Source organism: Thamnophis elegans, chromosome 14 (assembly GCF_009769535.1).
Source record: "Thamnophis elegans isolate rThaEle1 chromosome 14, rThaEle1.pri, whole genome shotgun sequence".
Classification (NCBI taxonomy): Eukaryota; Metazoa; Chordata; class Lepidosauria; order Squamata; family Colubridae; genus Thamnophis; species Thamnophis elegans.
The window spans coordinates 22,121,791-22,138,041 of NC_045554.1; the positions used below are offsets into that span (position 1 = coordinate 22,121,791).

Sequence of the window (16,251 nt, forward strand, 5' to 3'; positions counted from 1 at the left end):
ATGGCGGACCTATTAAAGAAGGATGCGGTTGCCGCCGCCCTGATGGCCCACAAAGCAGCCTGGAAGGTCTTACGCATGATCAGCTCCTCTCTCCTGTCTTCTGCCTTCAGACAGGTGGAGATGTCTCCTGTTACTACGGAGGAAGCAGAAGCCAAGGCTGCCACTGGAGCATCCACGGAGGGCATCTGCAAAGCTTGGGTGAAAGCTGGGTTTAAATTGTAGAACCTACGGTCATTGCTCCCATGCGTGGGGAAGGACCCTAACTTGGTCCACTGTGACTTGAGCGCCTCCATGAAAAGGTCTGGAGTTGGAATCTCCTCATTCTCCACCGGGGGCCTGTGAAAAGGGCCCTGCTTCTTCTTTTCCCCACTAGTGCTGGGGGTGGGGTTCTGGCTAGCCTTTGGAGGAGGCTCCAGATCTGCTGTGGCCCTAGCCTTGCACAGAAGGGAACTGAATGACGAGGGGGAAAACAACCCTGCAATGTAGGGTTCTGGGGCCTACCCCCTTGGAGGTTCCCTCACTCGGATCAGCAGGCCCTAGAGAGCTGGGAGCCCTGGCTCCCTTGTTCCTCGCGGCATCGCCATCGCAGTACTCACTGTGAGTCTTTCTCTCTCTCTCTCTACCTCCACAAGGCCTCTGCTCGCCAATCCGGTGCTCCTCTGGGCTCCTGCGGGTCAATCAGAGGCTGCTGCACCGCCTGCGCTGGGCCTCCACTGATGGCCAAAGGAATCGGGCCTGAAGAAGCTGTTCTCTGGAGGTGCTGGTGAGCTGGGAGACTGCAACAGTCTCCTTAGTGCTATGCGCACATGCGCCCACGATTCCAAGATGGCAACCACCGACCATGCGGTCCGTGTCTAGAGCGGTTCCTGCTGAGCCACTCCTTCCTCCTCTTGCTGCCCTCGGAGTCTTTGTAGCTCCGATGGCTTCCTCTTCACCTCCGGAGGGCAGCTGCTGCCAGGCCTGGCTTCTTGCACACACACCCCTTCACCGGGAGGTAGGAGAGATGGAAAAATTTTCTAAAAGTAAAATAAGGCTGTAGGAAAATCCTGTGGATACTGCAAAAGGGAGAAAAAGTCTACAAAAATATCCTAACTCTATTCACTGGAGAGTCACTGAATAGCTCCTGTTAGGCTGAAGGCTGACGTTAATCTGGGGAGTCTCCAGGAGGAACAGGGGGTGTGACCTCAGATTTCCTCAGTCTCCAGGCAATTGGGCCATAACAATACCCACACAGTGACTCCTCCCACGCCCCACCTTGGAGACCAGAACAGAAGAATAGAGTAGGAATTAGAATAGAATAAAACAGAACAGGTTTTATTTGGCCAAGTGTGATTAGATACACAAGGAATTTGTGTCTGGTGTAGAAGCTGTCAATGTACATGTGAAGCAACAGAATAATAATAATGGTAATATACCAAGAAGAATGGGTAGTAAGGAAGATGAGAAGGATAATAATAATAATAAAACAACCTTACAAGATGGGTGAATATACCTAGATATAAGACAGTACTGTGAGGATTGGGTGTTCAGCTGACTGTTGGTACAAGTACGATGTTTGCTTGTAGAATTTCATCATGATTTAACTGATTTTAACATGATGTGAGAACTGAGCTATTGCAGTTGTCAGTCATGTTGATGGCCTGGAGACTAAAACATGTGAAGAATGGTTACAGGATTTCGGTTTGGCTAGTCTAAAGTAAAAAAGGACTAGGGGGGCATGATAGCAGTATTCCAGTATTTCAGAGTCTGCCACAAAGAGGAGAGGGTCAATTTATTTTCCAAAGCATCAGAGGGCAGGACAAGAAACAATGGATCTAAATTAATCAAGGAGAGAAGCAACCTGGAATTAAGGAGAAACATCCTAATAGTAAGGACAATTAACCAGTGGAAGAGCTTGCCTTCAGAAGTTGTGGTTTCTCCTTCACTGGAGATTTTTAAGAAGAGGCTAGGCAGTCACTTGTCTGAAATGGGATACGCCAAGGTCTCCTGCTTGAGCAGCGGGCTGGACTAGAAGCCTACAAGGTCCCATCCAGCTCTATTCTGATATAAAATTTGCTGGTTGATCCCTCATACTGGAAAGTCCTTACACAATTTGTATTTTCTTAGTTTCAAGATCTTGCTTTTAACCGAGACAACCTGGAGCTGATCAATAGAAATAAAATCCGTAAAGATTTGGCAGAAATGTATGCTACAGCATTATTTACTGTTGATTCGGATTTCAATCTTGACAGGTGAGTTGAAATGTCTTTCTGATGTGATTAATATATTTTAATATATTAACTATAACATTTAGGGGATGGGAGCCTCCCCGGATAAGCAAATATTTTGTAGCTTTAAATAAGACACAGAATTGTTGAAGCTGCTTTTCCAGATAACCATTAAGAAATTCAAGGAAAAGTATTTGAATGCTAATATTTCAAAAATACATGTGTGAAATTTCCATCACATAGTAAGAAAATCTGCACAATTATGTAGTTGTAAAAAACATTTTCATTTTGTGGAAACGGAAATTTCCAATTCTGTGGAGTGAATGCATAGAATGGGAGGGAAAACAGAGTTGTGGATCCAAACTAACCCTATCTATCTTACAGTAGCTCTTCGGGAAAGCTTCATTTCAGCCTGAAACAGCCACTGTATGAAGCAAATCGTAATGTGAAACACTAGTTAGTTAATCTTGCTTGAGCCTGAAAAAGCTAAACAGTCTCATATCCGATCAATACTTGGATGAAGAACCAGTCTAGAATATGTATACTGAAAAAAAAGAAGGCAAACTGTATTAACTTTATATACAGCAAATCTATATTGTTACCCCCCAAACCCCTACATAAATGGATCCATGAGGTCATCAGGAATTAAGCCCAACTCAAAGGAAGCTTTCCTTAACCTTTAGCACCTGTCTATTAGCCCTCTACCGAAGGCGAACAGGGCCTTTTGCTAGGAGTGCCCTCCTTCCACATGCATGCATCACCACAGAGCCACCATCAAAGGCATCCATGAAAAATAGGACATGTACATCAAGCGGTAGCTATTGCAGAGCATCAATTCAAGAAGCACCTAGCAGCTGCCTAGAGTTAACCCAAATCTTCAAAGATACGAGTCTCGGATAAATCTGAAGCAGCGGTTGGTCTTTGCTTTCTTCCCAGCCTTCCAGATCAACTCGTTTGTTTTGCACAACATTCAACCTTGATCTCCCATCTGAGCCCTGCAGAGGCCTTGAGCTTCATTGCCCGGGTCAACCACCATTGCAGTTCTTCCAACCCATCTGCCTCTGACCGCCAGGTGAACTCACTCAGCTTTTCTATTTGTACATGTTGCTCAGAAAATGATAGTCCTAAATTTGTGATATATATTGAAGCTTATTCATGAAAGGAGATTCATGGGCACTGCTGGATTGGATTGGGAAGTGAAAGAGGGCTGGGACCGCTAGCCTTTCCAGGTATCTTTTCTGAAAAGTCTAAATCAAACAACAAACTACATTTGTTCTTTGGCTAAATATGCAGTCTAAACAAGCCAATTGTTTATACAACTGACTTTCTTTTTCATGCCCTTTGAAAAGCCAATATTTTTTCTGGTGGGAGAGGTCATGGTTCTATTCTCAGTGGGACACTGTTGTTGTTCACCAGAAGCTAGAACAGAGAAATGTTCCTTATACATGCAAATGTGGAGCCATTCCACAATGAATGGGATCAAGTTGGTATCATGGGAAATGTACAGAGAAGGTGGGTCTTTCTCCGTTCCTGTCTTTGATGTAAAAGATGGCAGAAGCTGCCTGATAAAGTAAGAGAGAATATAGAAGTAGGAAGAGATGGTCGGTGCTCCTTTACGGTGACCCTACAGGGCTGATCAGAGACCTTGTCATGGATAGGATTGGCCTAGGAACAGTGGCCTGGGAAGTAAATATAAGTAGCATTTTTCATATCACAGGCATGGAGGTGGGCTGGCACCTGGGACAACAGAGAGAGAACTATCTGTGTTGCATGCAGGGATTCTTTGGTTTCGATTTACAGAAGTTTTCTTATTCAGAAATCAATTCCAAAAATGCAACATGCTAATCTTCAGCCACATGTTCATCACCATTATAACCATCTCTCTCACCCTTTGTTCTGCAGGGTCCCCTCCCCTGAACCCTGTCCTCCTGCTAGAAAACAGCTGCTGTTTGGACTGTCTCTTAATTGGGGATCAGCCTAGGTTCTGTTGAAAAAAGAACAGAGACCAATGTAAACATTCTTGTCAAAATCAGAATTATCCTGGAGACATTGGCAAGGGACTGGAGGGGGAAAGGTGTGGCTACAGCTCCCAGGCAGCCAATAGGAATAGTGCAGAACTTAGTCCTTCTCAGCACTGTCAACCACATCATTGATAAGGCATCCTTGTGCATTGTTCATGACAAAAATTGTATTGAGAGGAAAGGGAGGTCTATTTAAAATGTAGAGCTGGTCAAGATGGTTCACCGACAAAAGGGCGAACGACAAAACCGCGCCCAACTAAACTGCGTCGCTGACGTCATCAACAGGGCGACAACAGCGCGGAGACAGAAGCACGCTGTAAACCCTAAACCTAAACTTAACCCCTAACCCTAAACCTAATCCTAACCCTAACCCTAACCCTAACCCTTAACCTAACCCTAAACCTAACCCTTAACCTAAACCTAACCCTAAACCTAACCCTTAACCTAACCCTAAACCTAACCCTAACCCTAACCCTAACCCTTAACCTACCCTAAACCTAACCCTTAACCTAACCCCAAAGCTAACCCTAAACCTAACCCTTACCTTAAGTTAAATCGGCTTTCTTTCAATGCACTATTTAAAGCACCCTTCTTTCTCCGCGCTGGCTATTGTCGCCACGTTGATGATGTCAGCGACGCGGTTTAGTCGGGTGCGGTTTTGTCGTTCGCCCTTTTGTCGGGTCACGGGTCAAGACAACATTCTGCTTCCTTAGGTGCGGACTGGGATTGAAACCAAGGCAATCAGTGGTGGGTTCCTACTGGTTTGGCCTGGTTTGGCCAAACCGGTAGTAGTTTGGCGGCCTGGGTCACTGGAACCGGCAGCAACCCAGGCCTGCCAGGCCCCTGAACCGTTCTCCTGGTGGTACCATATGCACTACCATCTTGTTTTTTGCTTCTGCGTATGCGCAGAACAATTTGTATTGCTCTGCGCATGCACGTGCGGACACAGCACGCCCATGAGCAAACCGGCAGTAGTTACTGCCAGAACCTACCCCCGAAGGCAATGTCTCTGAATGAGACGTGTGGCACCTCAATTCCATCACTCACTCACTCAAATGCATACCAGGAGGATATATCTTTTTTTATGTATATTTTTTTTATTTTTAATTTTCAAAACAGACACAACACAAAGAATCCTCCTTTACATACTGTAGAAAGTGTATTGGTTGGTTACAAAAGACTTTCGTGCATCTCTTCCATAGTCAACAAACATAATTAATATTAACTCAAGTATTTTAACTCATATATATATTTGTACATATTACCATCATCATAGCTCCATTTTCATTTGACTATAATTGTTTAAACGTCCTTCATCATAAAATATACCAAGATTTAAAACATAACCACATACTGGCATTTCATTTGCTATTTCTAATATCCTCCAATAACACTGAATCCTTATGGCCTATTCTGGCTAAACATTCATACTATTTAGTAACAAAAATTTCTAATCCTCCTTTCCAAATCACTGTTTACAATTTGCATCCAATTTCCTTATGTTGTACTCATGCATATATATACATTGTTATAATTATCCCTCCTTTGTTTGACTGTATCCTTTTTTAAAATAATTTTTTATTTATTTTTTATTTTCAAAACAAACACAACATAAAGAATCTTCCTTCTTTATATACTGTAGAAAGTGTACCAGTTGGTTACAAAAGACTTTCGTGCGTCTCTTCCACAGACATCAATCATAATTCATATTAACTCAAATATTTTAACTCAGATATTTATACATATTACCATAATCATTTGACTATAATTGTTTACACGTCCTTCATCATAAAATATACCAAGATTTAATACATAACCACATACTGGTATTTCATTTACTATTTCTAAAATCCTCCAATAACACTGAATCCTTATGTCCTATTCTAGCTAAACATCCGTAATATTTAGTAACAAAATTTTCTAATCATCCTTTCTAAATCACTGTTTACAATTTACATCCAGTTTCCTTATGTTGTACATATATATATATATATATATATATATATATATATATATATGTGTGTGTGTGTGTGTGTGTGTGTGTGTGTGTGTGTGTGTGTGGTATTTGTGCTGATAAATAAATAAAGGGAGACTAGTATAGATCTATTTCAAACTATTTAGCTCTCATCAGCTAGCCATACCCTTACTGGGATTCAAACCTGAGCTGTATTGCATATTAGGCAGATGTATTAACCACTAAGCCACAGGCTCTGATCCGTTATCAGCTGAGCCAGGGAGAAAGGTATATATTTAAAGTCACAACCCCTGGTATGCCCCAATTATGGGACGAAGCTAAATGCTTCCATTCTCTGTCCATCGGCTCGTCACAAGAGACCATCCAGACAGAAAGCCCAATATTTTACTGTTGCCTTTGTTACATTTGTGTGGTATTTGTGCTGATAAATAAATAAAGGGAGACTAGTATAGATCTATTTCAAGCTATTTAGCTCTCATCAGCTAGCCATACCCTTACTGGGATTCGAACCTGGGCTGTATTGTATATTAGGCAGATGTATTAACCACTAAGCCACAGGCTCTGATCTGTTATCAGCTGAGTGGTTAATATCAGTGGTTAATACATACCAGGGGTTGTGACTTTAAATATATATATATATATATATATATATATATATATATATATATATATATATATATATATATATATATATATATAATATAAAGTCACAACCCCTGGTATGCCCAAGTATGGGAGGAAGGTCACACTTCCACTCTCTGTCATTAGGCTCGTCACAAGAGACCATCCAGACAGAAACCCAATATTTGTTACTGTTGCCTTTTTGTTATATTTGTTATATTTATGCTGATAAATAAATAAAGGGAGACTAGTATAGATCTATTTCAAGCTATTTAGCTCTCATCAGCTAGCTAGCTGATGAGAGCTAAATAGCTTGAAATAGATCTATACTAGTCTCCCTTTATTTATTTATCAGCATAAATATAACATATATATATATATATATATATATATATATATATATATATATATATATATATATATATATATATATGTTTAATACACACATACACACATACATATATACACACATTGTTATCATTATCCCTCCTTTATTTGACTATATCATGTATCATAACATTTTTCCTCCTAATAATCAAGACTTAACTGAATCTAACTTAGTTCTTTTTTATTAACCTTTATATATAATCAAAAAGATTTCTAATCTTCCTTTCATGGGTACCATTCAATATTCATATCCAATTATTACTTATCATAACACTACACATTGTATACATTAGTAACATTATCAATTATTTATTTAACTATATCTAGTTACTAAATTTCACTAAATTTAACTAGTTTTAAATTATACACTTCCATCTATCAACCTGTATCTTTCTAGTAGCAAAACAGTCTCATGTCTTCTGCCATTTGTGGTATCAGTCATCTAATCATCTCCTTAATCAAATTTGTATGGACTCCTCTTAGCAACTTATTGCTTATAAAATCTCTCATGTAATTTCGATGCCCTTCTTCTGTTTCCTTAATCAGCTTATCTTTAATTGTCAGTAGTGTTATCAATGATGTTGATAATAAAATTTCTCTCTTTAAATCCATAAATTCTTTTGTTTCTTCTTCTTCTTCTGTATTTTGCCATCTGGGGTAGATTTCCCCTCCATTTAATTCCTCTTTCAGTATTTCAGTTTTTCCATTTCCAGACACAAACCAAATCACCATAAATATCAGCAGATTTAATTTCTTTATGGCCATTTTCCTCTTAGGTTTTTAGAATTCTAACCTCCACTTTTTCCACTTGATAAACATCTCCAACTTCTTCATCATATTTTGCTGTTAGATGCTCTAAGTCTTCCAACTTCTTCTCCATCCTCTCAAATGTGTTTGATAATTTCTTAATTACTAAGAATATCTTTTGCAGGCTTAAAGTTTCTTTCTGCTGTTGAAGTTGTGCCATTATCTCCAGCTAACAAACACTGCTGCTCTGGCTTGGAAGGTTTTTACAAGATTTAGCATAAATTCACAATAAAGTTTTATTTTCACTTTTCTCTGGTTAAAGATATACTTCAAAGGGACATCTGTATGCTTTTCTTCTTATCACTCTCTAGAAACAGGCAGTGAGACCTTGGAGTGCCAAGCCAGGATAATCAGTAAGAAAAATAAAAGTGTTTCATTTCCAATACACAAACCTCCAGCCTCCGAGTAGCAGTGTTATTATTACAATTTTATTTATTTCTTTTTGTATCTTTTTTATATTCCAAGTTAAAAGAAAGGTCCGATTCTTGAATGAGTTAGAAAAACACCCACAGTAATGAAAGAGGAGAATTTTAGTCCATATGTTACAAAGAATAATAAAAGAAAAAAAAATAGAAGAAAACTTAATCCATTCATTTTAAAAGGCTTGCATAAATTCCAGCCATGAACATAGCATTTAAAAAATAAGATAATTCACTGTCCAAAACCATTCCAAACTTAATTCCGCCACTTATTTCTTCTGTTCTCCAATTTAAATTAATGTTAAGTTTTTTATAGGCAGTCTCTTTTAAAACGGTAAAAATTCCTCACCACCTGGAAACACTTTCTCTTTCCATACTCTTCCATTTTGGAGCCAACTGGACTTCATCAGCATTGGCTGGGTTTTTGTCGCCGGCTTGAAGAACTTTTCTTGCATCGATCAGGGACTTTGCAATGTCCCTGAGATCAGCAAGACGTATTCTTCCTTTTCACCATCTCTGCGGGACGGTTTAGGTCCGATTGGATCACCCAGTGGCGAAAGTATCAGCTGCGGTCTCGCAGCATCAAGACTGTACATCTGTATCGTAGTGACGTTGGTTCCTCCTCTCCTTGACTGTATCCTTTATCATAACATTTTAATAATCAAAACTTAACTAAATTTGACTTAGTTCTTTTTTATTAACCTTTATATATAACCAAAAAATTTCTAATCTTCCTTTCATAGGTATCATTCAATATTCATATCCAATTATTACTTATCATAGCAATACATATGTATACATTATTATCATTATCAATTATTTATTTAACTATATCTACTATCACTAAATTTCACTATGCCATCTGGGGTAGAGTTCCCCTTCATTTAATTCCCCTTTCCATATTCCACTCTTTCCATTTCCAGACACAAATCAATCACCATAGATATCAGCGGATTTAAATTCTTTGTGGTCATTTTTCTCTTCGGTTTTTAGGACTCTAATTGTCAACTTCTAAAGCATTGCCATGACTATTATCAGGCTGGCATGGAAGGGGAAATTCCATGCATGCCTTCGGGCAGAGTTGGATCTCATGTCAATTGTCAATTGTCAATTTAATGGGTTTATATGCCGCCCAATCTCGAGGGGGACTCAGGGCGGCTTACAAGTACGAATAAAATAAAATAACATACAGGGGTAGAACATAAGACAATACAAACATTTTAAAAACACAACATATATCCGGATTAATTGGGGGTTGACCTGGTTTGAGTCAGCAACCCCAGGCCTGCCGGAACAGCCAGGTTTTGGTGGCTTTTTGGAAGGCTGCAAGGGTGGGGAGGGTCCGGATCTCTGTTGGTAACTCGTTCCACAGCCTAGTTGCAGAATATGAGTTATGACGCAGGACAGAAGGGGTAAAGTTCAAACGCAATTAAACGAAAGCAGCTTTGGCTCCACAGGAGTCCACGCCAGAATGTTGATCCTAATAAATGATTGGATTTCTTTTGAACTTTGTCTCGAGGCTCGTAAATTAATTAGGTCATCTTCTGGGAACTTCACACTCACCTCCACTTTTTCCACTTGATAAACATCTCCAACTTCTTCATCATATTTTGCTGTTAGATGCTCTAGATTTTCCAACTTCTTCTCCATCCTCTCAAATGTGTTTGATAATTTCTGAATTTCTAACAATATCTTTTGCAAACTTAAAGTTTTTTTCTGCTGTTAAGATTGTGCCCTTATCTCCAGCTGACAAATACTGCTGCTCTGGCTTGGAAGGTTTTTACAAGATTTAGCATAAATTCACAATGAGATTTTATTTTCACTTTTCTCTGGTTAAAGATATACTTCAAAGGGACATGTGTATGCTTTTCTTCTTATCACTCTCTATAGACAAAACAGTGAGATCTTGAAGTGCCAACCAGAATAATCAGTGAGGAAGTAAAAGTGTTTTGTTTCCAATACACAAACCTCCAGCCTCCAAGTAGCAATGTCATCTTTCCCTCTGTTGTTACAATTTTCTTTGTTGCCTTTTGTATCTTTTTTATTCCAAGTTTTAAAAAAAGTCAAATTCTTGAATGAAATAGAGAAGAAAAGGGGAAAAACACACGCAGTAATGAAGGAGAATTTTAGTCCATAGGTTGCAAAAAATAATAAAAAGATAGAAGAAAACTTAATCCATTTGTTTTAAAAGGCTTGCATAAATTCCATCCATGAAAATAGCATTTAAAAAGTAAGATAACCCACTGTCCAAAACCATTCAAAGCTTAATTCCGCTGCTTATTTCTTCTGTTCTCCAATTAAGTTTTTTATAGGCAGTCTCTTTTAAAACGGTAAAAATTCCTCACCAACTGAAAACACTTTCTCTTTCCGTATCCTTCCATTTCGGAGCCGCCCCAACTTCATCAGCCTAGGGGCTGTGCTTTTGTTGCCAGCTAGAAGAACTTCTCCTGGATTGATCAGGGACTTTGCGATGTCCCTGAATCAGCAGGAAGCATTGTTCCCATTCACCGTCTCTGCGGGATGGTTTAGGTCCATTTGGACCACCCAGTGGCAAAAGTATCGGCAGCGAACTCAGAGCACTGAGATCGTACATCGTCTCCTTGCGACATTGGCTCCTCCTCTCCTCCTCCTCCTCAATTCCATCACTCGCTCACTCAAATGCATACCAGGAGGATATATCATACGAAAGTGGCTCCCAGGGCGTCCTGTGGTGACGAGGAAGCCATCTGGAACTCTAGACCTGTAAATGCTCAAAAGATTTTCAAGGAGATTATTTGACCTCCCATTCCTTGGCCTGAGCAGCAAACTGAACAGCAGAATTAAATGATGACTTGGAAGTTGTACCAAAGTTTCAAAGGATAAGGTCAGGGCCTTTTAACAAATACAGGTGAAACTCGAAAAATTAGAATATTGTGCAAAAGTTCATTCATTTCAGTAATGGAACTTAAAAGGTGAAACTAATATATGAGATAGACTCATTACATGCAAAGCAAGATAGTTCAAGCCATGATTTGTCATAATTGTGATGATTATGGCTTACAGCTCATGAAAACCCCAAATTCACAATCTCAGAAAATTAGAATATTGTGAAAAGGTGCAATATTCTAGGCTCAAAATGTCCCACTCTAATCAGCTAATTAAGCCATAACACCTGCAAAGGGTTCTGAGGCTTTAAATGGTCTCTCAGTCTGCTTCAGTAGGGATCACAATCATGGGAAATACTGCTGACCTGACAGTTGTGCAGAAAACCATCATTGACACCCTCCATAAGGAGGGAAAGCCTCAAAAGGTAGTTGCAAAAGAAGTTGGATGTTCCCAAAGTGCTGTATCAAAGCACATTAATAGAAAGTTATGTGGAAGGGGAAAGTGTGGAAGAAAAAGGTGCACAAGCAGCAGGGATGACCGCAGCCTGGAGAGGATTGTCAAGAAAAAGCCATTCAAAAGTATTGGGGACTTTCACAAGGAGTGGACTGAGGCTGGAGTCAGTGCATCAAGAGCCACCACACACAGACTGGACATGGGCTTCAAATGTCGTATTCCTCTTGTCAAGCCACTCCTGAACAACAAACAATGTCAGAAGCATCTTACCTGGGCTAAAGAAAAACAGACCTGGTCTGTTGCTCAATGGTCCAAAGTCCTCTTTTCTGATAAGAGCAACTTTTGTGTCTCATTTGGAAACCAAGGACCCAGAGTATGGAGGATGAATGGAGAGGCACACACTGCAAGATGCTTGAAGTCCAGTGTGAAGTTTCCACAGTCTGTGCTGATTTGGGGAGCCATGTCATCTGCTGGTGTTGGTCCACTGTACTTCATTAAGTCCAGGGTGAACGCAGCCGTCTACCAGGAGGTTTTGGACCACTTCATGCTTCCTTCCACAGATGAGCTTTATGGAGATGCTGACTTCATTTTCCAGCAGGACTTGGCACCTGTCCACACTGCCAAAAGCACCAAAACCTGGTTCAATAACCATGGGATTACTGTGCTTGATTGGCCAGCAAACTCGCCTGACCTGAACCCCATAGAGAATCTATGGGGCATTGCCAAGAGAAAGATGAGAGACATGAGACCGAACAATGCAGAAGAGCTGAGGCTGCTATTGAAGCATCCTGGTCTTCCATAACACCTCAGCAATGCCACAGGCTGATAGCTTCCATGCCACGCCGCATTGAGGCAGTAATTGCTGCAAAAGGGGCCCAAACCAAGTACTGAGTACATATGCATGCTTATACTTTTCAGAGGTCCGATATTGTTCTTTGAACAATCCTTATTTTATTGATTGCATGTAATATTCTAATTTTCTGAGATTGTGGATTTGGGGTTTTCATGAGCTGTAAGCCATAATAATCACAATTATGACAAATCACGGCTTGAACTATCTTGCTTTGCATGTAATGAGTCTATCTCATATATTAGTTTCACCTTTAAGTTTCATTACTGAAATAAATGAACTTTTGCACGATATTCTAATTTTTCGAGTTTCACCTGTATATACACAAACAAATCAAATGTTGTCATGGAATTTTCTCCAAATCAATTTAGTACTTCAAATATCTCAACGTTGAATAACTTCCAGCTTTTCTTTTCTAGCTTGCTCATATGCTTGTGGCTCAAGTCAAGACATTTGATAAACAGACCTTGATAGCTTTGGGGCAGCAGGCAATGGGGCTCACCACGGGTCAGATTTCAAATCTAACAGCACAAGACCTAGTAGATCACAAGGTTTTGGAATCACTCGGCAAGGTCAAAGACTGGAACAGAGGACAATTCCAGATTCTGGTAAACAAGATCCTGTTCAATTACAAGGTAAATCTTGTGACTTCCTATTTCTGATCTGTTAATATCAGTGTGTGTCACCAGTTTTCAACTGGTGTAATTGTGACTCAATAAGATATATTTTTTAATTTTAGTTTTGGAAGAAAAACCACAATGGAGAGAGGATTCCAGCTCACTGCAGATATACAAACCTTAATGTTTTCCCCTCCTGTCTCTAGAATAGTTTCTTGTCTGCCATCGCTCTCAATCTCCCACTAATGCATGCCCTGCCAGGGCACCCACAGGAAAGTTTTAAAAAGACAAAATTGCAATCACAGTTACGATCTTGACTTTTTAAATTTCCCTGTGGAGCCCAGCACCCTGCTTTTTATGTACCATTACGGCTTACAAAAGCATATCTCCAAAGGTGACACTAAGATCTGAATAGATCTTAACTTTTCTAATGCTGGGAAAGGAAAAGAAAATGTAGGAAAATGTCTCTGGTAATTGTACTGTGCAAAAAGAGGCCTTTGTGTATTCATTCTGCCTATTCACAATACCGCCACCTGATGAAAGAAGAGATAAAGAAGGAAGCAAGAGGGTGAGAGAAGAGAAGGAGATGAAGTGACATGGTCATCTTCTGAAATGTGTTTCCATTTTGTCTACTGAGACAAAGGAAAAGGAAAAGTAGCAAGGGAAACAATTAGCCTCTTGGAATCTCCTCTCCTCTTCTTTCAGGGCTCTGGACAGATGGGGTCAGAGTTAGAAGTTGGGTAATGGCTAGGGTGGTTGACACCAATAGAGGGCATTTCACTTCCACCCCCTCAAATCTAGGCAAATCCTAGGCAGAGGTGATTTAAGTCTTGACCATCTGCCTCCTTCTTCCTGCAGCTAGACACAGTGGAGAAATTTGAGCATCTCGGTACCCTGGCAGAAGGCTTGCCGGGTAACAGTTTTGACACCATGGCAGCCAGTTCCATAGTTAAGCTGGCCAAGAATGTGAGCTTTCAGAGAGCTTTCAGAAAAAGTCCCAATCATGTGAAGAAGGCCTTTGTCAGCAAGGTAAGAGGAGAAAAGTGACGATAAGAAATGTTGGGAAAAGGGTGGATCCAGTGGTGAAATCTAAAGATTTTCCCTACAAGTTCTGTGGGTGAGGCTTGGTGGTCATGTGACTGGGTGGGCATGGCAAAGTCACCCTCACTTCTTTGCCCTTATGATCTACAAAAAGAAAACATACCAATCATTTCGTGCATTTAATACTTAAATAAGAATAATGAAGAATATTTATATAAGAATACTTAACGTAAGAGCAATAAAAGTGTTGTCTTCGATGCACCAATGATAATAATGACCTACAAAAATGTATTATCTGACAGTTTTGGTTTCTTGGCCAAGAAACCGACCAAAGTTTGTTGTCTTTTCATTCTTGCTGGTAAAGGCTGCTACTACAAAAGGAAGAAAAAGAGCTTTGTTAGCTGAGGACCAGTGATAGGAGCAATGCAAAAGCACACAAAATACAAAACATTAGTTTTAACACAAAAACAACACAATGCAGAAGCAGCTGCACCTCACACAAAAGGGCCCCTGCCACAAGCAGGAAACTCACAGAGCCACAAAGAGGTCAAAAACCAACTTTCACACTTAACAAAAACACAATGCCATTATGCAACTCTCACACAATGTAAAAGCACACAAAATGTCCCCTACAACAAGCAGGAAACTCACAGTCACAGAGAACTCACAAAACCAACTGTTCACAAGCACAAAATGTCACATACAGCTTCGTGTGATTTTGTGTGTTTGTGTACTGAGTATGAAACATTAAAGAAACACACAAAAACTCAGAAAGCTGCACAAATCTAAAACTATAAAAGCAGCTAAGACTTTTTAATTTTAAATGACTATTATTTCCTAAAAAAAAAATTCCTAAAAAAACCCCAAGTAACCTTTTTTTTAAAGTACCCCCCCCCCCAACTTACTATTGAAGGCACAAGGCAGGCGGCAGGCAGGCAGGCAGATTCAGTTGCTAGCCGATGAGATGGATTGCAGGCTGCAGCTGAGGGATTTCAGAAGCAACAGGCGAACAGCAAGGCAGGCATTCTGCCTCCAACAGCTTGGGATTCGGTCTGAAAAGAGAAGCTAAGCAAGCTGGAGGCTGGTGGGAAAAAGCTAGTAGTTCGCCAGGCAGGCTTAGCCAGACCAGGCAGTGGCGAGGGCGGGGCTACCAGGGATTTTTACCCCTGATTCGGAGAACCACGGTCTACCGTCCCTACCGGTTCGGGCAAACCGGCCCGTACTGGGAGGATTTCGCCCCTGGGTGGGTCCCTTTAGGATTGCTCAGATAAATGAATATAAGAGCCGAGGTGGCGCAGTGGTTAGGGTGCTGTACTGCAGGCCACTTTAGCTGACTGTGATCTGCAGTTCAGCGGTTCAAATCTCACCGGTTCAAGGTTGACTCAGCCTTCCATTCTTCTGAGGTGGGTGAAATGAGGACCCGGACTGTGGGGGCAAGTTGCTGACTCAATTTGCTAAAAAATTTGTAAACTGCTTAGAGAGGGCTGAAAGCCCTATGAAGCAGTATATAAGTCAAACAAACAAATAAATAAATAAATAGAATAGAATAGAATAATATATAAATAAATAAATAGACAATTCAACAAGCCGCATCTGCTGTAAATCAAAGAATATGAGAGTTGGGAGGTCTTTGCAGCATCCAGGCCAATCCTTGGTCACTGCAGAAAGGCTGATTAAAGCTTCCCTGGCAGTTAGCTCTAACCCCTGGTTGGAGACCAACAGTGAAAGGGGGAGGGGGTCGCCTTTGGCTCTTGCTCTTGCTGTAGGTAACTCAGAGACAAAGTTGGCCAGTGTTGCGGCGGCTGCTTTCTTGCTTCTGTCAGCTGCTGATGAAGAAAGTTGCAGTGGTAGGTAGAGCTTTACAACCCCACAGTTTCCCTGCCATCCAGCTGGATTGGGAATAATGTTGAAATTTGTCATTAAGTTTCTGATTTATTTATTTTGTACAATTATTATAACTGCCTTTCAGGAGAACAACTCTCCCAAAA

At 40.4% G+C, this 16,251-nt stretch overlaps 1 protein-coding gene across 1 annotated transcript in view; it reads left to right on the top strand.

The window, feature by feature from the left end:
• Positions 1–16,251, top strand: part of LOC116517887 — a 24,900-nt gene continuing 8,649 nt past the window's right edge. The window contains exons 1-5 of the mRNA XM_032231071.1: positions 1–198; positions 2,107–2,231; positions 3,144–3,279; positions 13,025–13,240; positions 14,081–14,251. Of these exons, the coding sequence (XP_032086962.1) occupies positions 1–198; positions 2,107–2,231; positions 3,144–3,279; positions 13,025–13,240; positions 14,081–14,251 (846 nt within the window). The remainder of the gene's footprint in view (positions 199–2,106; positions 2,232–3,143; positions 3,280–13,024; positions 13,241–14,080; positions 14,252–16,251) is intronic.